General features: G+C 38.3%; 1 protein-coding gene across 2 annotated transcripts in view; it reads right to left on the bottom strand.

Moving 5' to 3' along the window:
- Positions 1–520: 520 nt before the first annotated feature.
- The window catches only part of ABCC4 (ATP binding cassette subfamily C member 4 (PEL blood group)), a 165355-nt gene continuing 138424 nt past the window's right edge, over positions 521–27451 (bottom strand). For both annotated transcript variants that reach the window (XM_068169145.1, XM_068169221.1), the window contains exons 29-31: positions 24501–24606; positions 9771–9905; positions 521–4947 (exon numbers count right to left, since the gene is read on the bottom strand). In XM_068169145.1, the coding sequence (XP_068025246.1) occupies positions 4840–4947; positions 9771–9905; positions 24501–24606 (349 nt within the window). In that variant the 3' untranslated portion in view covers positions 521–4839. The remainder of the gene's footprint in view (positions 4948–9770; positions 9906–24500; positions 24607–27451) is intronic.

The following is a 27451-nucleotide window of genomic DNA, read 5'->3' as shown; positions in this document are numbered from 1 at the left end:
GCAACAAGGCTGGTGAGAGGCCTTGAACACAAGCCCTATGAGGAGAGGCTGAGGGAGCTGGGATTATTTAGCCTGGAGAAGAGGAGGCTCAGGGGTGACCTCATTGCCCTCTACAACTACCTGAAAGGTGGTTGTAGCCAGGAAGGGGTTGGCCTCTTCTCCCAGGTAACCAGCACCAGAACAAGGGGACACAGTCTCAAGCTGTGCCAGGGGAGGTTTAGACTCGAGGTGAGGAGAAAGTTCTTCACCGAGTGAGTCATTCGTCATTGGAACGGGTTGCCCAGGGAGGTGGTTGAGTCACTGTCCCTGGAGGCATTCAAAAGGGGATTGGACGTGGCACTTGGTGCCATGGTCTAGTCATGGGGTCTGTGTTGATAGGTTGGACTCGATGATCCTCGAGGTCCTTTCCAACCTAAGTGATACTGTGATACTGTGAAATTTCAGGCATGACCTGACTTAGCTCAGCCCAGCACTTCAGCCTTCAATCTCACATCTGCAATGACGATAGGCTTCTGCACACTTCTGAGAAACACCTTTTATTGTATAACAGAAGTGGTCATGTGAACGTCAACAAGAGAAATCGCTCCACGGCAATACCAAAACCAAATTATTATACAAATGCAAAACACAAAACAAACCCAGAGTTAAACTGATGAAAAAGCAGTGTGCTGTTACACTATGTAAAACATATACAGAAAGCCACATTCTTCTGCCAAAGTGTCAGATGCTCATCACCATCCCAGGAAATCAGTGATTTTGACTCTTTCTCCTCCACCCAAAGAGGGGCAAACTTTGAAGTCAGATATTTTCGAAGGGTCAGATTAATGCCAACAGCAGCATTTTCAGGAAAGTGTCTAGAACATTTGGATCTTTTGTCCCCTTCAGACTTTTTTTTTTCCCAGTCTCATTTTAAACATTTATTGGGAAGGTTAAAACAAATCATGAACATCACTCAAGCAAGCAGCATCACTGATGTTGTTCAGAAGAAGTGTCTCCCTCTTCCAGAGGTCAGATTGAAGAAGACTACGCCTGTCTGAAAAATGAGCTCTGGTTCCTTCTCAATAAAGAGTTTTGCCCTTGAAATAAGCAAGACAAGAGACAATCTATCCTTGAGAACTGTGGTGTCTTTGACTCTCTCAGTGGTCTTTTGAGGAGAGGTGGAGTAAAGATAGACCAAAATGAATGTCTGGACAACAATTCTTGAGATCAGAAGTAGAGGCTGCTCTAGTCTTTTACAACAAACAAACAAGAGTTCTGTAACGGATGGTTATCAGTATTACTGTATAAAATTATCTCTATTAGAAATAAGACTCTGGAATACTTTAAGGCACCTCATGGCGAAGAAATATTTTAAAGGCTTGAATAACTCAGAAGACTGAGTTCTTTTTCCAGGATCCCAGAAAGGAATGTATCTTATAGTAAACAGCTTTACTATTTCCAAAGGAGGTGTGAACACTTGCAAAATGGAAGTTTAGAGCTATTTTAACTTTTCTTTAAGAGGAAACATAAAACACATTGCCAGACAGACAATTTGTCCATTTAACAGACCAAGACTTTACCACAGGAAGGCCTTTCTCATCCCTCATTTGAGTTTTGCTCTTCAGGTACACTGAACTTTTTTTACTAATCTGAAATGAAACGAGTCAGTCAATCTTAACCAACAGTCATCTAAACAACACAACTATCGACAACGAAACCAACAGAAAAATCTAAACCAAAATTTTCCGACTACAATATTTTTGTTAAGCTAAGAAGACGATATAATGCCAATGACAGGAATGAATGACAAGTTATCAGTTGTTCTACTCAGCAATTAATAGGTTTCAGGTGTAAAACCTTTTTTTTTTTCCTCATACATTGAGATTTGATACCTACAGCTTGCAATGTCCTGCCAAAACATGAAGAAGCAGAATCAGCATTTTAAGAGATACCTAACATTTTTGTGCGCATTCAAAAAGCTACAGAATCAAATTAATTCTAGCTTATAGACTGATAGCTAGATCTGTCAGGGTCTCATACCAGTGAGTTTGCTGCAGCCAGCGTTTTGGAGCTTTGCTCTGAAATATAACTTACCATAGATTCATTTCAGAGCTGAAATGAACTAAAACTGTAATTATACCCTTGGTTTACGCATGCATATCTCTGTGGTTCTGATAAAAAAAAGTAAACTCAATGCATATGGCCAGGAGAACGTACTGTTCTCTGGAGGACTTGAAGTCTCGATGTATATTAGGTATCATACTTACTCTCTTAAAAGAGGTAACTATTTAGAAATAAACTCACTATTGTAACACACAGTTAGACTCCTGATATGTCAACACAGCTCAATAAAAAAGGTAAACAAATGAGCTCCAGCACCAGACTCCATTGTTTACACTGCCTTATTGGTCAGCTCATCCTAGCTCTGTTTTGGACCACTCCAGCCACGTCTCTCCATGATGAAGCCTAAGCAGAGTTCAGATGTGATTCACACCATGGATCCCATCCAAAAAAGGCAGTTACACACAAGACCATGCAAGGCTGAATTTTCTTCATGCTATGCAGTCCCTCAGTATTATCCCATGTGACTTTACACACTCAAAACCCTTCTCTCCATCTTCTCAGACCTCTGCAACACAAACACCACTCTACTGAGCTGCAGAATTGCCCCATCCTTACTTCAGACAATTTGAACTGAAAAGGAAGCCACAACAAAACACACTAGATGATAACTGTGTGCTAGGTCCGTAAGTGAACTGCATAATCCCAGAGAAGACCAAGGGCCAAATGATACTGAAAGGTGCATGCACCTGGTGCACTCTAAGGACCAGCCATGAGCACTGCTTACACCAGCCAATTCATGCCACATGGCTTTGGGGCTAGGTAGCTGTCCCTGACCATCTGCTATTTAGCACCAAATGTAGTACATGCCTCATGCTGTACATCACTGCATGAAGTTCAATTTCACTGCTCTCAGCAGGATTTGTTATAGTGTAAGGTGCTACATGTTGCAGAAGTAGCATCAGAATCTGCCAGGGACAAAAACATTTCATTTTGTAACTTTCTGATAATGACAGAAGAGGATGTTACCAGCAAAACCAGATGCCTGATGTTTGTTTCCTGTCTCCCACTCACTAGGGGAAGCTAGCTACTCGCACTGCAGGTAGTAAGAGACCATGCTCTTTCTCCTGTCACCTCACAACATGACAGCAAATCTCATCAAAAGGGGAAAGAGAATTCTGCCTCTCACCACTGGGCTGACTCTGGAGCAGGATAAAATCCTTCCAGAAGAACCTTGGTGCTGAGGCACAAGCTTTGGCCTCAATTTACTTTTTGACAAGACGACAGTAACTTAGTATTTGAATCAGTTATTTGCTGGTAGAACTGCTTGAAACGAGAAGCATTTGTGTTCGCCTTAAGTTTAGACCACTGGGTAAATAACATTTGTCTTACAATGGTAATAGCAAGCATCTTCAGTACTTTCTGAAAAGCACAATATTTTCCTTGTCCTGAAGACATCCACTGACTTTTAATCTCTTCTGTGCCCTTTAAACAGTAAAATGAATAGATTTATTTTCTACTGGGCTTCGAAGAGTAGGTATCTCACTACACAAGGAAAAAAAATCTAAAGCAGCACAGCACTTGCTTTTTTTTTAAACACAGAAACAGTGCCTTTGAGTTAAAGTGCTTTGCTGAATCAGGACATAACTCATGAATACCAAACCTCCCCCTCTCACTGCAACCTTCCAACTATCAGGAACTGCCATTCAAAAACTACAGGTTGTACTTTCCTACCTATTCTGGTAGGATGGTAACTTCAAACAGCTTGAGTTCAACAGAACCCCTAATGCAAAACTTTAAACATACTAAGGTTACATTTATTTTTTAAAAAACACATATATTTAATTAATTTGTTGTGTACCCTGCAGTTACAGCTTTGGCTTGAAGGCACAAATATTAAGGCACAGTAAATGCAAATAATGTATACATTTCAATGTGTTGTGTTGAAGATAACTTTGTACTAGACAGCATTTAGGTATAATGACATGTCATTCAAACATTTCCTCAAGTTATTTTAATACCTTTTTTTCTTTGATAACCTGGATAAAAAAAAAAGCAGAGGAATGTATGTTAAATTATTTAAATACTTCTTCAGTGCAAATATGGTAATTTTCTTCTACAATATAGAAGATTGAGATTGATTTTTCAGCATTTCGATTTTAGCAAAATAAAATGAGTATCTACATTCATCTTGAACAGCATTATTTGAACTATCAAAAAAACCCCACAGTATATTGTAATTTTTGCTATCAAAAAGTATTTTTGGCTTGTTCGATCTTTTTTTTTTCCCCTCCAAACCCACATAGTTGCTCATGACAGGTAGAAACACAGTTGCATTAGATGACCATGTTGTACATTACCAAACCCACTGTTTAGTCACAGCTGTTGTGCTAAAATGACAATGAAAAAAAAATTTGGTTTGGTTGCTCTGAAAGTATTTGCAAAAGAGAAAAAGGACACTTGTTTTTTAATAAGCTCCAAATACATTCTAAGCCTGTTAGGTGTCCTGCACCCGCTTAAATAAGAGATCTCTAACACATAACTTTCAAATAAAAGCCGAGTCTGTCTAATTCCTTGGCAACACAAACATAATTAGTTGGAAGAGAAAACATATTGCACTGAAATTAAAGAAAAGAGGGATAGTAAAATTTTTCTTCTCAGTATTTAAATAGGAAGGACATCCAGTGCAAAGAATCACCCCCCTCCCTTTCCTCCTCCATTGACACTTGCAAACATTGTCACCCAGTTTGGATGATCTCAGGTTTCCAGTCTATGGAAAACAGTTAAGGTTATTAGGAATCACAGTGCAGTTTCAGTTATGCATAACCCTGAGGAAGGATCCAAGGAGGAGTCTGTGGCAAGTTGACCATTCTGAACAACTTCTGGGTAATTCTTACTGAAGTACACCTAGGAAAAAAACAAACAGATTCTGTGAGTAATTATGCTTCAAACACCTTTTGGTTTCAAATTAAATTTCTGGAGATAAACAGAGTAGAGATAAATACATGTCCTTAAGGAATCCTGACAGAAAGTCCAGGCTGGTGGCATTCAGTAAACGTGTGTCTCCTGTAAAATTAGTAAAATTGCTATATGATCTTACATTATAACAAAGTGTGAGAAAAATACTACACAACCTGTAGATCCACTCAAATCCTGGTAATTCAGATAAATAGATACTTTTTGTAACAACATTAAACTGATAAGTAAAATCATTTTACTAGCTCAAAACATGGATATAAATTAAAAACAGGATGACAAAGAAGCTGTGAAATCTTGTGTCTGCACAAGGGTTTCTCATTTTCACACATAAAATGAACACAATGGATTTGGATGTTAATATCAGGTTGTAATCCCTATATTTTACAAACCATGATTGACAACCATTGAAACTTCGAGGTATATGTATGAAATATCCCAGCATTTAATTTGTGCTGCAGAGCAGTTATAGGGCCTATAGAAATGTGATCTCTGGATAGTGAATGACAATAATGAAAGAAGAAGCAAAAGCTTTAACAATGACTCAACCAAGCAACTTCTCTAAAATGTAAGATGATACCAAATAATAGGACAGTTCTTTGCCAAGCCTTTGAGTTCCTGAATTCTACCAATTTCTAGCTCAGCTAGAAGAGATACAGGTTTCCTGATAAATGTATAATCAGAACATAAAGGAAATGAAATGCTGTCAAGTTTCACTGTTCCACAATCATCAGTTTTTAGTTGCTGTATCATATCTCTGTTCCTTGACAGATGCGCATAACAAAATGAAATAATGTCAAGACTTGTGTGCTCTTATCTAAAAATGTGTTTGGGTTGAAAAAGGACTTCAAATGCATTTTTTTTTCCAAAGAAGAATGTGAAAAGTTTTGTTTGAGTCTTTAAAAACAGAAAATACACTATCTTTCTGAAGCTGACATGTGTCACGAGTCAGGTCTCATAGTCAGACTGCTTTGACTACAGCTTATGGAACATTTCTCCAATTTATATCGGAGAGTGCTGTCAACAAAGTTCAGCTTGTTTGATAATAATGTCCTTCTCATATGTATGAACACATGTATGAGGCACGGGGGGTAAAAAAGAAAGCATCCTTCCATAAAAACATTCCTGTAAATACCACTGTCGTCTTTTGTGCACACGGGCTAGCGCAGGATATGTGCATCTTATAGAAGCTTCAAAGAATATTAAGGCCTGATTTGAATCAACAAAAGATTTGGAAGTCTTCTTAAGAGACATTCCTCAGTAACCGGGCATGATCAGATACAACACAGAAAAAGTTAATCAGGTGCTTGCTCACACACAGGCTTGCAGAGATGACAGCGCTAGTTGTGTATTCCCATCTCGTGCCTGGTTTAAAACATAAAACTTTGGCATACTTTTAACGCAGCTTTTGAATGTGACTTCTTTTTTTTTTAATGGAAAGTTAATAGAAAACCTTGGCACATTACTAGAGACGCAATGAAATGGCAGCTGCTTTTCAACTGTCTCATTGCAATTCTTCCCCTGAGCCCAATCCCTCAAGATTGCCCAAGTCTTTATATAAGTTTCTTCCACTGCCAACAGAGCTGCAACCTTTTTAAAAGTAATCACTGAAGTGAGATAACACCTAGTATTTGAATATTGACACATCTGTCATAGCTTTAAAATAAAACAACTCTTATTTATTTTTCCCTCAAAGTACTCCAAAATTGATTGACAGAAAACCAGTCCTTTTCTGATGCCACCAAAGCTCATGGAAAAGCCTCTCTAAATGCTGCCAAGGGCATGGAGAACACACCAACTGTTGTTCATCTGAATAAATGAACACTTCCCCCCACACCCTATGTCCCTCCCTCATTTAACTGTTTGAAGACTATTTCTTACTTTCCTGTAGGATTTTCAACTAATAGCTTCTTGCAAACTAAACAAAGATAAAAAACACAGTCTCACCATGCCAACCCTACTGCAGTCAGACTCACAGGCTAGTTAATACATACTCAGTGGGCTCCAGTTTGAGTTTTGCCTGCATTGGCTTGGTGGTGTTCTTTTGTTGTTGGGGTTTGTTTTGTCAGGTTTGGGTTTTTTTTTTTTACATTTGCACAAAAAAATGGTGATACTGAGTGAGTAAGAGAGACACACAAATAGCAGCCTTGGATCAATTCAGAAGCTCTATCTAAGGCTCCAGCAAGAGCTTTACCTTGTAAAGCTTAGCTAAGATGCCCCCAATATGTTCTTGAAAATTAGGCTGCTTCAGAGATGTCCAAGTTAGTCGTCTAATTTAAGATATGTAGTCCCTCTTCATTTGCACTTAAAGGATATATGCAGAGCCCCTACTGTTCCAGAAAAGGCATTTGAAGTTCCACTTTACTGAAAGAAGCTCTTGGCATGAGTTTGTTCTGCACAAGATTCAGGTCCAGAACGCAATAAATCAAATGGTCATTGCCAAAGCATGGCCACATTCCAAACCATTTTACTTAGCAACCCACTGTAGTGCCTTCTGAAAAGTATGTATATATGTCATGTTACCATTTTTTTTTTATGTGCAGCATGCTGTTTTTCAACAACAGACAAAAAGCTGTTCTTCATAAAAACAGTTCTTAGTAACCACAGTAGGAATGTATGAGACCAGCAGCAATACATGTGACAGACTTACTAGTGTAAAAGGAAAAGCCATTTGAATCAGCTTTTCTGACTAAGCAACTTCCCTGAAAGTATGCATGAAGCACAAGGGATAGCAATAATAAAAACCTTGAACTAATGTCCAAGTCCTTCAAACTTTCTAGAACTGCAATTGTGCTTCTGGGTAGCTGCTGACTGGAGATATAGTTTCTGGATTCTCCTATTTTTGGGCTGAGTGTGGATAAGCACCATGCTTTCCATTCTCGGCAGATGCTAAAGCTTGTATCTGCCTTCTAGCCTGGGAGTTTGCAAACTTTTTCATCAAACCATATTTCAGTGTAGTCTCTTCCCTTCCTGTACAAAATCATGTAACAGTGATGTGGTAACTACAGATGACTATATGGGCCAGTAACACCAGGCAATTATTTTTATGTATTTTGAATTACCTTTGAACGCAATTATGCTATTGGGAAGGGCTGCAGAGAAGGAAGGAGAGACAGCATGACACGGCTGAATCAGACAGCTGGACAGGCTCACCTCTTGTCATTCCAAGAATCAAGCCACAGAAAACTTGCCTTCACTTTACAGACAGAATCTTGTAATGTGAATTTGAAGCCGTCTTTTAAAACACAATTTTTGTAACCTATAGACTGTCATACTTAGGCCACAAAAAACCCAAGGATAACCCATTCCTTTCTAGCAATAAATATAAGAAATTACACTGCAGACATGGAGAAGGATGGTAGGACTCATAACATAGTCTACTTAAGGACAGAGCTGGTTCCTCAGTTATGCCATCAGTACCAGACATTAATTTATAGTGTATGCTCTTAGCACCAAAGTTTCACTTGAAAAATTCTTTAAAAAACAACAAAATGTTTCAGCAGGTCTAAAAAAATCCTAAGAATATGAATGGACACAGAAATCTCATTGCCAATTACAGAAAAAATCTATTAAAATAGCCTCCTGACATGAGTATGCAGCTTCCATGACAGTACAATTTTTCAATCTTTTTTCTAACTTTCTGGAAATTTATCTATTTTTACTAGGAAATAGCCAGGCACCTGCCATGTTGTTTCCTGTCTTTTGGGTGGTGCTTCCCATCTATTGGTCTCCTGTTTCCCTGGAAACAGCTCTGATCCACATATCCAGCAACATGAGGAGAGGAAAATTTCAATGTTTGAGATAAGACCTTTGAGCCTTGTCTTGGAAAGGCTCTCTTAGGTTGCTATGTGCCTAATATCACTGCCTTACTTGCATTATGAAAGTAAAGTTACATGACTATGAAGTGAATTGCTGCCAAACTCAGTGCTGCCAGTCTCAGCAGAAGCAGTGCTGAAACTTCATTGGCACTGACAGAAAGAAAATCTTGTTCTGGACATCCTGTGTGGTAAATTATCAAGAAAAAAAGAAATCGAGCCAAAAACTAGTCAAGATAAGTTCCTCAATCACAGGTCATTATTATTATTTTTTAATCTTCTTATCTGTGCTTCAGCTTTCCATCTGAAAAGTGTAGATGATATATCCTCACTTCAGAGGCATATTATGAAAATTAATCCATTGATGTTTCTTAAACACTTTGATTGCCAGAGGAATGCTCACAATTGCATTAATAATTCTGTACTCAGAGTAGAATTTGAACAGTAAGCAGTAAACCAGGCACACAGCCTTTTAGGGAAGAAGGAGGCAACAAAACATTCAACAGCCGTTTCTTAACTGAGCCCTGCTCATCCTATGTGAGAACAGAGCAAGGGTGTAAGAAGGAGGTAAGAGAACGCACAAAAAAAAATGTCTGATCACATCCCCAGAGACCACAACACAGGTACAGAACCTCACAATGGGCCCTTTAAAAATATAGAAATAACAGATAAATGCTGAACTCTGCTATGCATTTACACTTACTGTTTTGTGTACATGCAGAAAAGCAAACAGTCTTTCAATTTAGGGTGTATAAATACACTTAGCATTTGGAAGTCTGTGTATAACCCACCAAAAAAAAAAATAGGGCACTGAAACGTGCTTTGCCTTGCAAAGCCGACAGATTCTTCAGCAGAAGGCTGACTGTAACACTGAATATGCTAACTTGAGATTAAACAAACAGCAGACACAAACTTAATTATCCGTTCTTCTCAAATTACCCGTTTTGCTGTCTCCATCAGAGAAGCTGCTTCAGTCTTGCCCACTTGTTGCACCATTTTGTAAAACAAGCCATCTTGTTCTTGCAGCAAAATATACGGTTCACCATACTCTTTCAGTCTTCCTGCATCTAAAACCTATTAAAACAGCAAACCCCAACATATTAACATAAGAAATTAAAAAACAAATGTTAGACACTACAAGCAAAAAGGGGGGTGGGGATGCATGCACTTCAAGTGCTAAAATTATTTTAGTATCCTGAAAATGAAATACGTCTTCTTCAAACTAGCATAGCACTTTTCCAGTTTATAGACCTGTTGTACAATTTTAGGGTGCCCTACAGCTATTCCACCTATAGGAATTCAGTGCAAGGTTATGCAAAATATGGAAATACAATGTGTGTGAAGCCAACAAAGCAATTATAAGATTCATTGTGTAAGAAAGAAACAAAGAGGCCTAAAATGGTCTCTGAAGTAAACAGCTGTGGGTAAAGAAAACCACGCAATAACCACCAAGATGGTTAAAGAAGAGTAAGTAGGTCTTTTGGATTACAGGAGATGAAGATGTAATTAAGGAAACTGAAGGTGTTGCTGAAAAGATAAACAGTTTCTTGCATGAGTTCTTGCCAAATATGTATTACAAAGGTACTTACTCTGAACCTGTTCTTTCTACATAAAAAAAAAAGGAAAGATGAGATGCTACCAGAGACATAGGTTCCCAAAAGAGAGATAGGGAAAAGGTAAAAACAATTGAGAAATTAAAAAGGCATTAAGTCAGTAAGGCACTATGGATATATACAGTAAAAAATAAGAACACAAAATTAAGAATAAGCTGATTCAACCTCCAAGAAGATATTCTCATACTAATAACTATTTAAGAACAGCACAGTAGCAAGTACTTGCACTTCATCTTGAAAAGTCTTATGGGATTCATTCAGGGAAATTTTAGACAAGTATATATATATATAATGTCGGAGATAAGACAGCAATTTAGTTAAAACAATCATTAAAACACAAGGAGAAGACACACAGGTCACAAGCAGAATTTGTTCTCCACAGTTTTAGCAAAAAATAAATTGTATCTCACAAATCTGATATAATTATTAATGCACTAGAAGAAAACTACAGGAAAAATGGTTCACATGCTCTTCCAGAAAGGTATCTGGTATAACTAAACAGCTGCACTGCAAGAGACAATTTTTTTTCAAGAACCTAGACAGAAAACAGAGATTAGAAATAAACAGTGCAGTCTTCTTTGGGGAAGGGAGCAGGTAGGAACTAGTGGGAACCACATTATTCTGGCATACGTGGTAGCTACGTATGCGTTAGTCATCAGAAAAGGAGTTATCAGAAAAGTGACAAACGTGCAAATGACACAAAAATGTGCAGGCAAGTCTTGAGCAGAGGAGATTCAGATACCCCTAACTAATCTAAAAGAATGAGAAACACAATAGCAGGGAGAAAGTCAATATTGACAAATGCAATGCACTCAAATACTTAACTGGCTTGTAAATTAATGGTATTGACTCAAGAAAGAGATTTGGGTAATAGTCTACAAGCTCAGTACATTAGTCCATGTGTAGCAGCAGCGAGGTAAAAAAAAAAAAAGAGAAAGAATTTCTGTGAGAAAATAAAGCAATTCAGAAAATTTTTTGCTCTTACATAAAAAACTGAATACACATGGCATACTATTGAAAAGGATATTGCCCCAACAGAGGGACTTCAGGGACTCACAACCCTAGCCATAGTGGTGGTGTACATACTTACAAGAAAAAAAAAAATATCTTAAAACCCCAAACTGGAGCTGTTGATTTCAGGTAGTATGAGGACAACTTCCAAAATAACAACAATAGATTGCAAACTCTTGTTTGAAAGAAAAAACTCCTAGAAGCTTTGAGACTAATTCGAAGTCCTGTGAGGAAGATATCAAATGTGCATTCTGCATGTGCAGCTCCTTAAAGCAATACATCCAGATGACCAAGACTTCAGCAGATCTCCAAGTGGCCTGGACCACTCCATGACAAAACCCACAGTGCATTAGGACAGCTGAACTGATCTCTTTACCTGCATGGGTGTGAAAATTATACATTGCCAAGTTCGTTGCCAACTTGTTTGACACCAGGGACCCAGCACAACGGGAAAGGCCCCGACTCCTTCACTTCCGCTTCAATTAACTATATGGCATTTGAATGGAAAATAACTCAGGCAACAACAGCAGCATAATTACATCTGATTTTATAAACTGTATGCACAGAAACCTACAAGAGGTTATTCGCCATTTTCAAAAGCTAGTACCATCTTAGAACACCCAGCTTATATGATGGTTTTCCTTTGAAAGCAATTTCCAGTACTGTTTGGTGAACAGCTAAAGAAGTGTTCATGAAAAAATGTTAAAATATTAGTAACGTTGCATAGCACAAAATACATAGCAGTTTAATATACAACAGATGCAGTGTATCACCTGCAAAGGCATACTTGTGCACATGTTGGTTTTTCAGTGTGCTTAGTCCTATCCCATTCAATCTAAGGATTAATTACAAATACAATAAAAGTATTTTATATACAACATTATGTCACCGTTAAGGACAGCTTGATTAAAAATGCAACAAATTCATTTATTACATAGAGTTCTACATGAAAGTAAAAATGGAGTGCCACAGCATAGAAAAGCTCTGGTGCCATGAATTTTTCAGCATAACCACTCCTTCAGAAAGAAATCCAAAATGCATCTTCATTAAATGTGTCTCTCACAAGTTAAAGACCCACAATAGAAAAGTAAAGTTAGTTTGGGGTTTCCGTGTTTGGGTCTTTTTTTTTAATTGTTTGGTTGTTGTTGTGTTTTTCTGGTTTGTGGGTTGGGTTTGTTTTGTTTTTCAAATTTATATTAATGCAGTACTCAAATTTTAGCATTTAACATCTGAAACACTCAGAAACATAGACAATCTTTCTCCCCCAGAGAACCTGGGGGGGGGGGGCGGGATTTATTCTTCCTTGACAAGTTTTAAACAGCCCAGTCCAAAAGATGAATAGATAAAGTGGGTTTTGCCATGAAAAATATCATTCACCATTTAAACAAATTCTTAACTTATTCATACCTTTTCTTGGGGAATAAAACTAAACTTGTGTTATGAAAATCAACAGAACAAACACAGGGAAAACAAGCCCTGATACTTTTTCTAAGAACTCGAAATGACAAATAAAGAACAAAACTGAACAGACAGAGTATTCCTGACTTGTAGAAATACTACTATAAACCCCATTCAACAAGGCAAAACACTGTTTCTACTAACTGCTGTCATCTATGAGACAATGGGGAAAATTTAATCTGATTTACTTGGTAGTTATGCGTTTATATATGTATACATTTATTAAAAAGCGCTTAGACAAAGAGATAGGTACTCTTCTTTGAAGAAATACATGCTGATAAAATTTAAATAAATAAATAGGTACTTTGGCTAAGGCTTTGCATACTCTTACTCACTGACTCCAAGCCAAATTAAAATCATTAGGACTTCAAAAACCCAGGTAATCATTCAGGAAAGGTGGAATCTGGTGTTTACCAGCCACATATTTTCTGATCAACTTGCATGCAACACTTATCACCACGCAGTATGACCAAATCATACCCAGATGCATTCCAAGGTAGTTGTACCAGTGAAACTTGATGCAGAAAAGCCAGAGAAGCTCATAGCTGGTGAAATCAGATTGGCAGGGTGATTATGGAAGACACATGCAGGAGCACAGGACTCTGAATCAGACTGGGCTTTCATTATAGACTTCAACATGGATATTGAAAGGGTATTTTGGACAAATCATTCCACTTTTCAGCTCCTCAATCTGACTCTTTGCAAAATATACCAAATAAGGACTGATAATCATTCTGTGAGAGTCAACTGCCTACAAAACACCCAGACAGTCCAGAGTAAAATAAAACCAATCACCATAAAAGCTACATAAACCCAAAGTAACCATTTGTAAACCAGGGCTGGATTCTCCATGGTCTTGCACTGGTTACCTTCTTTTACTGTGTCTGCACTGTCCTTACCTGTTCTGTAGTCACATCCTTATGAGTTCAACAGGTTTTTCTCAAGTGCAACAGTAACTCCAACAGCACAAAATTTACAAAAAATTGGCTACTGGTGATCATGCAAAAGATGGCCCACAGGGAAATTTTCATTCAATGGAATTGCTCATGTCCTTGTAAAAGGTGAATAGCTATAAACAAAGACCAGTTTCAAACTAGCCTTACTGAAGTAGCTCTATTCAGACACCTTAGCTCAAACAGGGTTAAAATTCTAGACTCTTAGATAAAATCCTCTCATGCCACCTAATTCCACTCCACCCAATACCTTATTCTGGCTGAAATGGGGTCAGTTGTGACTTATTCAAAAGGATAAGCAGCATGTTGGGTTGAGGGCAACATAGTTTTGAACAGCACTTTATTTGACATAAAGCGAAAGAGATTAAAAACATAGCAGGGAAGGACAGAGAAACAGAAAAATAGTATCTGAATTTGACTGTCTTACAAAGGCAAACATGAAAACAGAGCATTAGCAACTTAATAGCTACTAAAACATGAAAATGGAGCATTAAGTCAAGCTAGCATGGGACTATTTGCCTATGCCAAAAACCCATTAAACTGTATTTGTATAACATTTGGAAACTACAAAATAGTTGTGCATTTCACCTCATCTGTACCTTATAAGGGTACCTACCTCAACTTTGCCTAGGTTGTCCCTGCCTGTGCCCCCCAAGTCCATAAACTTTGTAATATTTCTACTCCTTAGCCTCTTATCTAATATATTAAGCATGAAAAAAGCACAGGAGGGAAGACAAAAAGGAAAACATAAAATGGTGAAAGAGAAATCAGAGATCCATTTCAGTAAGGGAAGGGAGAATTGAGACAATGAATGACAAGGATATTACATCAAGATAGTCTAGCTTGTAGCAGAGACTTGGGCAGTCGAAGTAGGACAGCACCTTTTCTCCCTGATGATTTCTGCAACCAATCAATATTGTTCTAGTGCACAGGACTTTGGAAAAGCAAACATTCATTTTGTAAGTAAATTTAAAATATTCTTTGTGGATTAATGTTAAGTAAAAAGTTTAATTATGCACAGAAAGAACGCAGATTCTTAAAAACACTGTAACAAATACCATGCACTTACGGCTATCCATAGACTCAAGAGAGAAGGTTTTAAATCCTGCATTTTCTAACTTTCAGCAAGAAGAGCAGACAAACCAAGAGAACAATAGTTATAAAACATTCTGAAGAAAAAAAACAGTACAAGGTTGGAAGTGTTCAGCAACAGAGGAGGGGGGGCATGGGAATTGATTTCAATTATTATTGAGGAATGACTAGTATTCCTATTCACGTTCATCTTCACCATAAAGCCAGAGGGAAAATGGGACATTTAAGAGTTGATCATAAATGTTTTTATTTCCTATTCAAAAGGAAAATAATTCAAGCAAATTATTTCCAAGGGAATACATCTGATTTAATTTAGACTTGGAGAAGACATCATCAAACAACAAAATTATTATTAAAGTTCAAAACTCTGTGAGGAGTACAACTTTGAACAATGTTTTCCTCAGAGAGCATACATCAAGATGATCTTCAATAAAGTCCTGGGAAGAGAAAAATATTCAGGAGATGCTTCTAGTTACATCACATTATAAAAAATATATTTACCCAAGACAATACATGGCTTTGTGGGAAAGAATCAACAGCCTGCGCTCCAGTTGGCATTAAGCTCAGATACAAGCATCTTCTGTCTCATCATAACTTGTGGTAACATGTTAGAAACATGTACATACTTCTCTGAAGAACTGTTTATAAATATCAACCTATCTAAACTGGATTGAAGGCATATAAGCATATTGAGAAGGCTGCAAATCAACTCAAGAACCATTTTCAAGTTGCTGTTCTTCTATTATTTTTCCCCCTGCTTTTTTTCCTCCCTCACTTCGGGTTTGTTTATTTGTTTGAAGTTTTCACATACAATCTAAGCATTCCCCCAGGCTCCTTCAGGGTTCCTATACAAAATATTCTACAAGTAATGAAAAAAATATAGTGTCAAATACTATAAATTTCATATATTGTATGTACAAGCAAAGCAGAGCACACTTGGGTGTCTACCTCCATATAATCTGAATTATTATTTTTAGACTTTCCAAGTATTTCACCTCAGCAGAGCTTACCTTTGCTGTAACAATGCCAAATGTCTCACTGGCCACTGGGATTTGACATGTACCCCCTGCCCACCTTCCCCTCCTTCACAGAAATGCAACTTCAGACATTTTGTTCTGTAACCAGAAATCACAGATTTCTTTAAACAGAAATTATTCTTGAGCATTCAGTGCTGTCTGGTAAATTGCTCCATGTATGAGTTAAGTTTACTTTTCTTGCAGAAACTTAAAAATCTACCTTCTTTTTCTCTGTCTGATGGTATGCCACTGTAAACTGGCTGTAATGTTGTGGGAAAAAATATGAATTAGTATGTAGTAATGAGTCTTATACTACTGATAATCACTTGATATTAACTCCTTCTGTATGTTGGAAGAAAGAAGCCTGGTAACCAATCACTGTTGGTATTTCTTGTATTGTTCAATTTCCTCACCTCAAAACATCTGATAGACCAGTGCAAGTTCAGCCTTCCCCTTAGAGATGAAGAAGGGACCTCATGCCAGTTCTTACCAACAGAAGTATGTGCTGACAAAACACTTCCTTGGTCAACCAGTAATAACTGTGTAAAATTTAAAGCTACATTTCTCAATCAAGACTGCAGAATAGCTCAAACATGGCCCTGAAGTGACAGAAGATATAGCTCAGCCTAATAAATCCCACTCTTTAATAAGGCTTTTGAGGGTCTCAGAAAGTCAGATAAGCTACAAGGATATTATAATTTTCAAGAGGGTAAGAATATTGTTGTAGATGACTGGGCATGTCTCTTGGTTTTATCAGTTTCTGATGACAATGAACTTGTGGCTCAACTTACTTGCAAACACTTCTGCCTTATCAGAAACTCTTGCTCAAAGCCTCAGCCACCAGCATGTCCTGTGCTTATTTGCTTTTTAAAAGTTAATATATTATTTGGCAGAGAGAGAGAAAAAAAATTTAAGATGTGTTGGTATTTCTAGTATAGTCTGGATTCCATTCTTTCTTCAAAGAAATATGATCCAACTGTCCTGTCCTGAAAACACATTCACACACAAATGCCTGACAGAATGAGAGATCAAGGTTCATCAAACATTGGCTTTGCTTCCTGCAGTAATTCAAATCCAGCTCTTCATTTGAATGCTCCCAGCTGAAGCATTGCCTCAATAATTAGTTGTTTTATTTAGGCAAAAGAAAAATCTTGTTGGGCAGCCCTCTTGAAATGGGAGCAGCTTTTAAGAACTCAAAGATGACAGTGTTATGCAGAGGTGTGGCTTAAAACTGGCAAAGAGAATCAACAGTCGTAGTACCTATTCAGACTCATTAGGGTTTTGACTTGTTTCAGAGACAGCTGAGCCAGGTGTAATATTTACAACTGTCATAGACACACTGCTTCAGCTGACAGTGCTTGCTCCGATATGTAACCATAGCACACAGCTCAGTATTTTATGCAAAATCTGTCCTAAATACCAAAATATCTTCACTTAATGGTAAAGATGCATAAATTACTCAGATTTGAAAACAATGTGTTCACTGCTGAAATCAATAACTGAATTCCACGAAAAAACATGGAAAGATCTGGTTTTCCCTTATGGCTTGTTAAACATCAACTGTGTTGCAGAAGATCCAGGAATGATGAAAATTGCCTTTCTTCAGATTCAAAACAAAACTGATAATTTCTGAAAAATCACTGCCTAAGTGCTCATCTTTTCCAGAAACTGCAAGTCTTCAGTTACCAAACGAAAGGAGAAACCTAACAGTTCCCAGACCCTTTGCTTTCCATCAGTTGGCCAGATGGGCTTCAACACAGCCAAGATCCAAGTATGTAGGTTGACATTAATCACTCACAACATCTGGCAGAACTGCTTAAAAACTCTGAAGGGTCTCCCTGAAGAAGTAGGTGCCTAAGTATCTTTGGAGACCTGATCCATAGTTTTGAAAATTGGCTTTCATTCAAACTACTATAATTCATTAAGCTTCCTTTTATTCTTTTAACAGAATAGACTTAAATAGGACACATATAACCACCACACTCCACATTCTGGGCTAAGACAAAGTCAAAACCTCTTTCATAAAAAAATATCCATTTTATACCCTTGCAGTTCTCCTACTTTAGAATTCCAAAGGACTATAAAATAGCTGTGAATGTAGCCTTAATTACTTTACTTTTCACAAAGTTTCATATTTTACCATTCCAGGCTCCAGGAAAATTTATGGTCTTGCCAATTGACCTCTCTTAGACATCCTAAGCCCTTGAGGGCCTGTACCTGACTGCAGGTAGCTCTCCACCAGAGTAACAGTTTTATATATACATACAGTGAAGATGAGAGAGTTGACACTAATGGCGACACGCATAGTTTTCACAGAGAGCTCTTCTACAACTATGACTGCACAGTTTTGTATCTTTTGACTTACACAATGCCTCCCTAAACAAATGTCTAAGATTTACTATAAACCAGTTCTCCAGTACTGATATTTCAATAAGAGGAGGGAGAGGAGGTGGGAAAGCCAAAAAAGCCAAAAAAAGAAGACCACAGCAGGTAAGGCTTTAACTCAATATTACTAACTTAAGTGCACCACCACTACCTTCTTATGTTGTCTGTATCTTCAACTGAAGCTCAATCACTGCACTGAAAGCTCACACGAAGGGAGCTGCTCCCTCACATGTTCAAGAGCTCTGGTTCTTACTGGGCTGCAGATTCAGATTTCCTCATGCTTCTTCTCTTCCATGATTTGGATTTCTGGCTGCAAAATTCTTCAAAATCAAGGTTGGAGACTGACCTTAATAGAGTCATAGAGTCAATAAGGTTGGAAAAGACCTCAAGGATCATCAAGTCCAACCTGTCACCCAGCATCTCCTGACAACTAAACCACGGCTCCAAGTGCCACATCCAATCCTTTTTTGAACACCTCCAGGAACAGTGACTCCACCACCTCCCTGGGCAGCACATTCCAATGGTGAACGACTCTCTCGGTGAAACTTGACTTAACTTAACTTAACTTGACTGCCCTGTGTATGCTGGTGGTTATGGCATCTTCCAGGTAACGGGGAGCATTGCATCCAGACCTCCTCAAAGAGAGGACAATATAGAGCACAGATTTCTGCACTTCTTGAAAGAATGCCATCATTCCCATACTAAAGAAGGGCGGCATTGCCATCCTATCATGTTGTCTTAGGTGTCTCATCTCCAGCTCGATGAAGAATACTAATGTTCAACACTGGGTCAGACACCAAAATTCTAGAGAGAGACAAGTGCTCACACCTTGTTTGCTGCACTGTGTATTTTTTTTTGTCTAGCTGTAGGTGACTCCTCTCACACCATGCCAACTGCCTGGATGTCTCCTCCTTTGTTTCAAGTTGTTTACACCTACTCTCAGTGGACTGATTGCCCTGCTGAGGCTAGAAGTCTACAGAGCATGAAATACAGTGCCTGATTTACTTTCAGATATAGGCCCAGATGTTCACCACAGTAAATGTATGATCTGAAAAAATAAGAACAACTGAATGAGGGAGACTACTAGAAAGACCTCGGAAGTCATCTTCTAATAACCAAAAGGCAACTCAAGTCTGGCTGTGAAGTACACTGTATTGTTACCCTGAATATTAGTAATTTCAGAATGCAACCAGAACAGGTTTTCCCACAAATAAATCAAATCTCTTCCCATAATTCTCCTCATGAAAAACTTCCTATTTGAATGACAGTTTTTAATTACTTAGATCAAGTTCTGCTTGCACTAAGAGTTTCCATTTCAAAGAAGTACTGCACTGATATGAAAAGTCTCTATGGAGAAACAACCTTGTCACTGGAAAACACGCAAGTTTTGACTGCTCTGTGGCTTTCTTGTAGAGAGACTATGGCATAGCACGGAGAGCACACAACTGCATCAGGCTCTTGCCAGATGCATCTACTTAATTTGCTGCAGATCCACTATGTCCCTGGGTAAGCTTCGATTTCTGTAGGCTTCTGTTTTCCCCACTTTGTTAAAAAATAGTTTTAAAAAAGTATTTCTCCACCTGGAGAAGGAAGTAGGGAGGAGAGGTATGAGTGGGTGATGGGGATTTTAAGAGATCCCACTGGAAGTCTTGGGAGTGGTGCCTCTTGGCTGCTCCAGGCTGCTCCTGGTTTGGTGATCTGCAAATGAAATTTACATAGAAGGTACTCACCCTCTAAGGTTAGGACAGGACAGGGAAGCAGCTGTTGTGGCAGCGGGGAAGCCATGTGGAATGAGGGGCCAGTGGAGTGAGCCTGAGTTGAGCTTCTGCCAGGATTTGCCATCAAAGAGGCAACTGCAGCATTACCTCACCCTCCCCTTCTGCCAAGCAGCAGGGTGGTCGCCTGTGCCAAAGACCCCAAACAGGTACTGTTAGCACCTGACAGAAAGAGTCACAACTTGGGAGTCTCAAACCAATGAAGAAGAAGGAATGAGAATCTCCTGTCCTAGGAGATACTGCAGAAGCACAGAAGGGTTGAGGAAAAAAATTTTAAAAAAAGAGTTTGCAAACCGCTGGATTATAATTTTATGGTAGTATTATTTGATGGTCTGACTTAGCAAGTCTTTCCAACTTTGGTTCCAAAGATTGTATGGATACTTCCCTATCTCACCCAGATGTTTGAAGTTTAATTAATTAATGTTTGTAAAGAGCGTTACAATTTGCAGATGAAAGGTCCCATGCAAGTGCAATGTAGTATTACTCATTGAGGTGATTGGGTTAGAGAGTATCACGTTACACAATACAGCTCTTCCCTCAATGATTTTAAGCGTTTGAAGTTCTGATAAAATGTGTTTATCACAAAGACAGATATAATGGAAATACTCTTAAGGCGTGACCTGGATTATGAAACCAGAGGTATGGTTTTGGGAATGGAACAAACGAGAATTAAAACAACTCCTGAGGCCAGATTTGTCTACAGTTGAATAAAACATTCTTCCTTTTTTTCCTCTTCCAGTAGGCTTTTCTTCTCTTCTAAAATAGAACTGGTTATTATGATGGGTGTGAGCAGACATGCAACAGTTCACGTTCAGTTCCTATTTAAATACTCATCCAACTTGACATTTTCTCATGACTTTCTCAAAATTAGTTTCTAATTTTTTTAAAAATGTTTTGGTTAAGCCTAAAGGTGTTTGCTTTTCCTTTTGGAAAGTTCTGCTTTAACCAGAAATGAAATCGAATTAACTCAGCAGCTTGCTGACAATATCAAATTGGAGACTGCAGGCAATTCACTTAAGACAGGGTTGACATTCAAAGCTATTGAGATCTAGACAGGCTAAAGGAGTAGGTCAGCATGAACTTCATGACAGTCAACAACAACAGATGCAACATCCTGAATCTGGAATGGACTGATCCCCTGCATCCATGTCAGCTGGGGTGTAACTGCCTGACAATGAGCTGTGTTGAGAAGCAAGTGGCATCTGGGTGGTCAGTAAGATAAACAGGAGTCAAACAGTGTGCCATGGGTATCAAGAAGAGCGCAGACCAGGAGAATTGCTTTATTTCAGTGTTTGGTGACCGGTGTTGTCCCTCAGAATCAGAAAGCTGAGGGTAAACTGAAGCAAGTTTGAAACAGGGTCATCAGAACAGTCAGCGGACTGGAGCAATTGACCTGTGAGGACATGATGACAGGCTTGCTCACCCTGGAGAACAGATGGCTTCAGGTGAATTAACAGCAATCTTCCCATATCCACGGAAGTTAGTTAGAAGACAGAAGCAAGGCTCTTACAGGACAGACAATGGGAAAACAGGAAACGATTGCCATAAACTGAAGGGAGGTTTCAATCGGATATAAGGAAAAGATTTTGTGACATGTAATTAAACACAGGGGCAGGCTGCCCAAAGAGACTGTGGAATCTCCATCTTTCAAGGTTTTCATGACCCAGCTGGAAAAGGCTCCAAGAAACCTGATCTGAAATTAGTCCTGACCCTGTTTTCAGCATGATGTTAGACTAGAGACCTCCTGAGGTTCCTTTCAATCCAATTCAATGGGAGAAGAGGGAAACCATAGTTTATGTTCGGGTTATGTGTACTTGTTCAAGAACAAGCTTGCCCTTGTTTTATTGCCTTCAGAGGGATGATCAAGTTTGGTCAAAATTGGTTTGAAAAGTAACTAATCATTATTTGTCAAAAGACAATTGTTACTACTCCATTCTTCTGTCATCTTCTACCAAGCTTAGCACAGCAAACTTATCAATAGCAAACAACAGAGTTTTGGGATGGCTTATAAATGAAGGCGTTACTGCACCGAGAGGTCTCAGCTAAAGGAGAAATAAGATCAGAGGGTTTAATACTAGAGGGTAATGGAAGAATAATGCACTTCAGTTTGTGAATTTTTACTCTTAAAAATTAGTAAAACACAATATTGACTAAACAAATTTTAAAATACATTGAAAACTTTCTTTAGCTGAGCCTTCTCAATTTTTGTGATATTTAAGTACCTTATTAATTTTCCATAAATGCTGTTTTTATTCTTAATGGCACTCATTAATAGTTAAGACTTATAGAGGAATGTTTGTTCTCCTTGCACTTTTAACACACATTTGTCTTATTCTTCCAAAATTCTGCTATATTCCCAGTAGGAGTTACATGCCTGAATAACCCAAGTAATTAAAAGTGTAACAAAAGCACATCTGTCATAACTGTGATCATTCTAAATATGCCATAATATTTCTGATTTTTGCAGAGACAGAATGAGTAACTGAATAAGGATGTCAAGAAAATAGGTTTGTTAAGGCATCACATGTCAGTTTATTCCTTCTTTCTGTCCTATGTCTCTCACCCTCCTCTTTCTCCCCAAAATTCTAGAAGTTCAAAATGAAGGAATGCAAAAGGATGAAAAATATTTAAGCGTTAGTAACAACTGCAGACTGAAAGTCACATCTTCTTGCAAATCAGTTCCTGAATACTCTTAGTCGAAGGTATTAAAAAAGAGACTGTATTAGACAACGTATGAGCATAAAAAACTTTCAGGAAACTAGAAATGGCAAGAGTAAACTAGAGTAGCTAAACAAACAACATAAGGTTAAGAATAATGCATAAGACCTAAAAATGCAGTGGAGTAGCTACATAGTTGGTAACAATACTGAGCAATCTGGGGAAAAGGGCAATTTCTACATATTTAATTTTCATTATACCTGCATGATATTAAAAGTAAAACTAAGAAAAAAGTAAAACTAAGAAAGCACCTTCTTGGAAAGAGCATTCTGTGCATAACATGTTAATGGTAACTAACAAACCAAAACCCACAGAAATCCCTTTGGATAGCTAACAAACACACAGAGCCATTAATTAGGTCACAGCTGTTTCCTCACAAATCCTTTGTTCACTTTAGTTGTAGAAAACACCAAAATATCCATTAGACATGTGGGGAGGTATTCACTAGTGAGGAAAATATTTATTTATTGCATGCAATTATATGACTACTTATGGCAGTTATGCTGGTTTCTCTCTTTGTAAATAAACTATAATCACTCAGTTCACAATCTATTCTATCCCTCAGAATGCCACTCACCTCAGTAGATCCACTTGTTTAATTTTGTGTACTTCAGGCAACCATCATAATTCAATCACTGAATTTAAAATGTTTTTGAGCATCCAGTAAAGAAAACATGGAAAGCATAATCATGGTTCATCTTTACAAAACAAAAGTTGCAGAAAGTATTTCTTAAGGGCACCACTGAGAAGTGAAGGGTAATTTCTACTTAAAACCCAGTTAAATCTGAGTTTGACTCACAAACTCAGTTTTCCTCCTACATCACTTACTTCATTAACTGGTTGTGAAGAAAATGAAAAGCGCTTCTGTTCCTATCACAGAAAACTGCAAAACTGCAGGGTGTACATCATTTCAAGCACAGAAACCAGCCCCTCTTCCAAGAGCTGAGGAAGGCCACACTGCCTTTATAAAAATACTCAGCAAGCATTTCAAGATGGCAGAAAGGCTATTTCGCAGTGGCAGAGTACATCCTTGCTCTGCTGGGAACAAAGATGGCAGAGGGTGCTGGATTGGTAGTGCTTCATCTTTGCTGTTGGAACCTTGCTTTAGAAAGCTGGCCATGTTTATTACCTCACCAGTCTAGTTCCACTTCTTCACTACCACCCTTGCCCCAGGGCAGCTACCACCACATCTCCTGCCCCAGAACCTCTACCACTTCCTCCTCACACATCCCACACCACTAAGTACTGCGACTGCCTCCCTCAGCCCACCGAGACTGAATTAATGAACCTGACTGAATCCAGCTGACTCTGTCCAGAGCCTCTTGGGTGTGTCATCACAGGCTCCTAGGGCTGGCAGAGTTTATTTGCCTAGGTCTGTTGCTGCACCTCACCCGCAATAGGTTCACGCCTTGCAGGTTGGAAACCACAGGGCCAGACAATGTAAGAAGTCTTTTCAGGTCATTACTTCTACAGTTTTATGAATTGCCTATCACAGTAACTAGAATAGCTAGGTGAACTACGGTAAGCCGGATGTGCGACTTACAATTCTTCCTACTTTTGGATCAAAATGAAGAAATGAGTCAATAAAATTATCATTCTTTAGGGGGGGAGGGGGGAAAATAAACACTTAAACAGTTAACTGTCTTACCATAATCCTGTCACTGTCAATAATGGTGTTCAAGCGGTGTGCAATGGTCAGCACAGTGCAGTGAGCAAACTTTTCACGGATCGTCTTTTGAATGAATTCATCTGTTCTGAAACACATCAAGAGCAACACAGTCAAAAATAACATGTTTGCATGAATAACTGAATAGCAGGCAGGTTTTATGACCATCACACATGACTGTATAGCAGGAAATATGCTTATGAAGTCATTAGAGTGTTTCTTCTTCCCTCATTACATTGGATGACTTGGAGGCATATCGTGAAACATACTCTGAAATCTATCCTCTAATACTTGAGGACGAAAGAGTTTCTTGTTTTGCAAGAGCAGTGGGTTTCTGTTCAGGAGACCATTTTCCCAGTCTTTGATTACAGAAAGAGGAAAGTTATGCAGAGTCAGATATTCCTATAGATTTCCACACCAAAAAAAGAAAGTTGTTGTTGTTTTCTTACAAGCTTTAGTTTGTAGAAGCAGCAAAAAAAAGTTGGTGAAAGTCAATGTGCTTCATTGCAAATCAACTGAAGAATGAACCCCAAACCAGCCTATAATTAAGGTTCTTTATTTAATAATATTTTGCACTTGAAATGAAGGAGGTGGTTGGTAAACTAAACTAGAACTGCAGTAGCTCAAAAACTTGAACACAGAAAAAAAAAAAAGAGAATGTGACACATTCCTTAAATCAAAAGTAGCAACTGGAACACAGAACTCAAAGAAGGGAAGTTAAGAGCCTCAACCCACTAAATGAATTGGCCATCTAACTAAGTACAAGAGAAACACTCCCGCCACCTAATCTGAAGCACACCAGTCAGTTTTGAGTGGGCAAATCTCTAAAGTCAATGAAAGGGGAAAGACATGGTTGGAAGGTGAATCAGAGAACCTGAATTAGGCAGCCATCAGGTGATGAATGCCCTCTAGAGGCACCTGGAAGCCCACAGTGCATAGCAAGCCTTGGATGCCAATCTGGGCACAAAAACGGGCAATATGAGCACTCACATACTGCCCATCATCCTTCAAAACAAATACTGGTGTGTCATAAGTTGAGTTTTAACCTGCTGCTGTTCATACCATCCTGCCTCATGCCAGCTTCAAATGAAGGTGCAGGCTGGAGCAAAATATTATGGGGCAGTAAGTTTGGATTGTATCATGAGAGGCTTCCTGTTCTGGTTGCTGCTTTTGGGTTCTGGCTCTTTCCCACAGGAAAGGTGGTGAGACGGGTGGTAACTGGCTAGTTCCCTGGTTTTCTGCTTTATGCTGCATTCCTGTTTCTGCAAGAAGGCTAACCTAAGGTGCATTAAATATTATATTATATTATATTATATTATATTATATTATATTATATTATATTATATTATATTATATTATATTATATTATATTATATTATATTATATTATATTATATTATATTATATTATATTTCATATCATATAATATCATATACTAAGGTGATTGTGCATTGTATTATTATCTGTTTTCCTCAGTAAAACTTTTAATCTCAACTCTTTCTATCTCAACCCAGCATTTTTGTGTGCAGCTTTCCCCTCAATTCTGTATTGGGAGAAATGGACAGGTTAACCTGTTTACCATGCATGAATCTATGACAGGTGACAATGGTGAAAAAGGTAGAGAAACTAAAAATCTCATCCAGGACAGAAGGAAGACAAAGAACTCCAAAACAGTTTTAGTTAGATCAGCCAAGGAAGCTCCAGCCCAGAATTCAGGCACTTAAAGGCATGGGTCTCATTGCCAGCATTTCTATTAAAACATGAAACAATACTTTATATACAACATGAAGAATAATACATTCTGTAGATATGGTTAAAAAAGAACAAAGGAGATATCCGGATAAACTATTTAGGCAGGTAGATTGGCTTCAATCAGTTGTTTGCAAAGCCTCAATTCTTCAAAATTGTTAACTGGAAAAATCAAATACAATGCAGCAGAGATTCATGCAACATATGTCTTCCTCTAACAAATAATATTTTTTTTAGACAGAAGTAGTACTCTACACTCAATCTGTCTACACATGATAAATGTTTGGTATCACTTCATAAATTAAGCAAAAAGAAAAGAATTGTTCTGATGCAATCATGTCAGGAGGCACTAACAATAAAAAGTGGACAAAGACAGCTTTGGAAGAACAGGATGACTTGGAGGAATGGAGTAACCATTTAGTTTCCACAGTAGGGAGCATAAGCTCATACTCTGGAGGACTGAATATAACTTCTACAACAAAATAAGATTAAGCAATCAGTACAACAAAACCAAATCCCCACTGATGACAGAAGGCATTATCAGAGAGGAAGGAAGACAGTTAAGTAAGAGTTCCCGTGCATGATGATTATCATCTTCATCTGGGACAGAACCATTTAAGCTCTGTCATGAGCTTAAAAGAACCAGGTTCTGGGCCACAGTCTGAGAAGGCTTGGTCCTTGTGCTCCTACTTCCTAAAAACAGCTAAAGAACATGGTGGGAAGCAGGTGTTCCTCAACTTCTCCTTTTGAATAAAGGCCAGTATGCAATCAGAGAAAGAGACATGAGGAGTCAGAACAAATTCAGTTTTCATCATTAACATCCCACATGACTGCGGTATCAGTGTTTTCACCCTAGTGTTAATGCACATGTATTATTTTGCACGTGTCTTCTCAGTGATGCCTTAATGACCTTACTATTCTCAAAAGGGAAGAAACAGGGCCATATGTGACAACACTCTGCTATTGTTAGAATAAAGAAACAGAAATGAAATGTTCAATACTCTCTAGAATTATGTAAAGGAAATCTTCCTGCAGAGCTACAACAGAGCACAAAGAATCATAGGTTGCTCAGGAATTATGAAAACAACATTTTTGAAAGGGCTCAGAATTATTTATAATTCTCAGGTTACTCCTACTGTTATCTGAGGAGAATGCCTCATTCTTGAACATCCCTGTCCTCTGTAT

Source organism: Melanerpes formicivorus, unplaced genomic scaffold (assembly GCF_026170545.1).
Source record: "Melanerpes formicivorus ecotype bairdi unplaced genomic scaffold, bMelFor1.0.p_v2 SCAF_1, whole genome shotgun sequence".
In the NCBI taxonomy this organism is placed as follows: Eukaryota; Metazoa; Chordata; class Aves; order Piciformes; family Picidae; genus Melanerpes; species Melanerpes formicivorus.
Note: the sequence above shows the minus strand (reverse complement) of the source record. Positions and strands in the feature narration are given on the sequence as shown.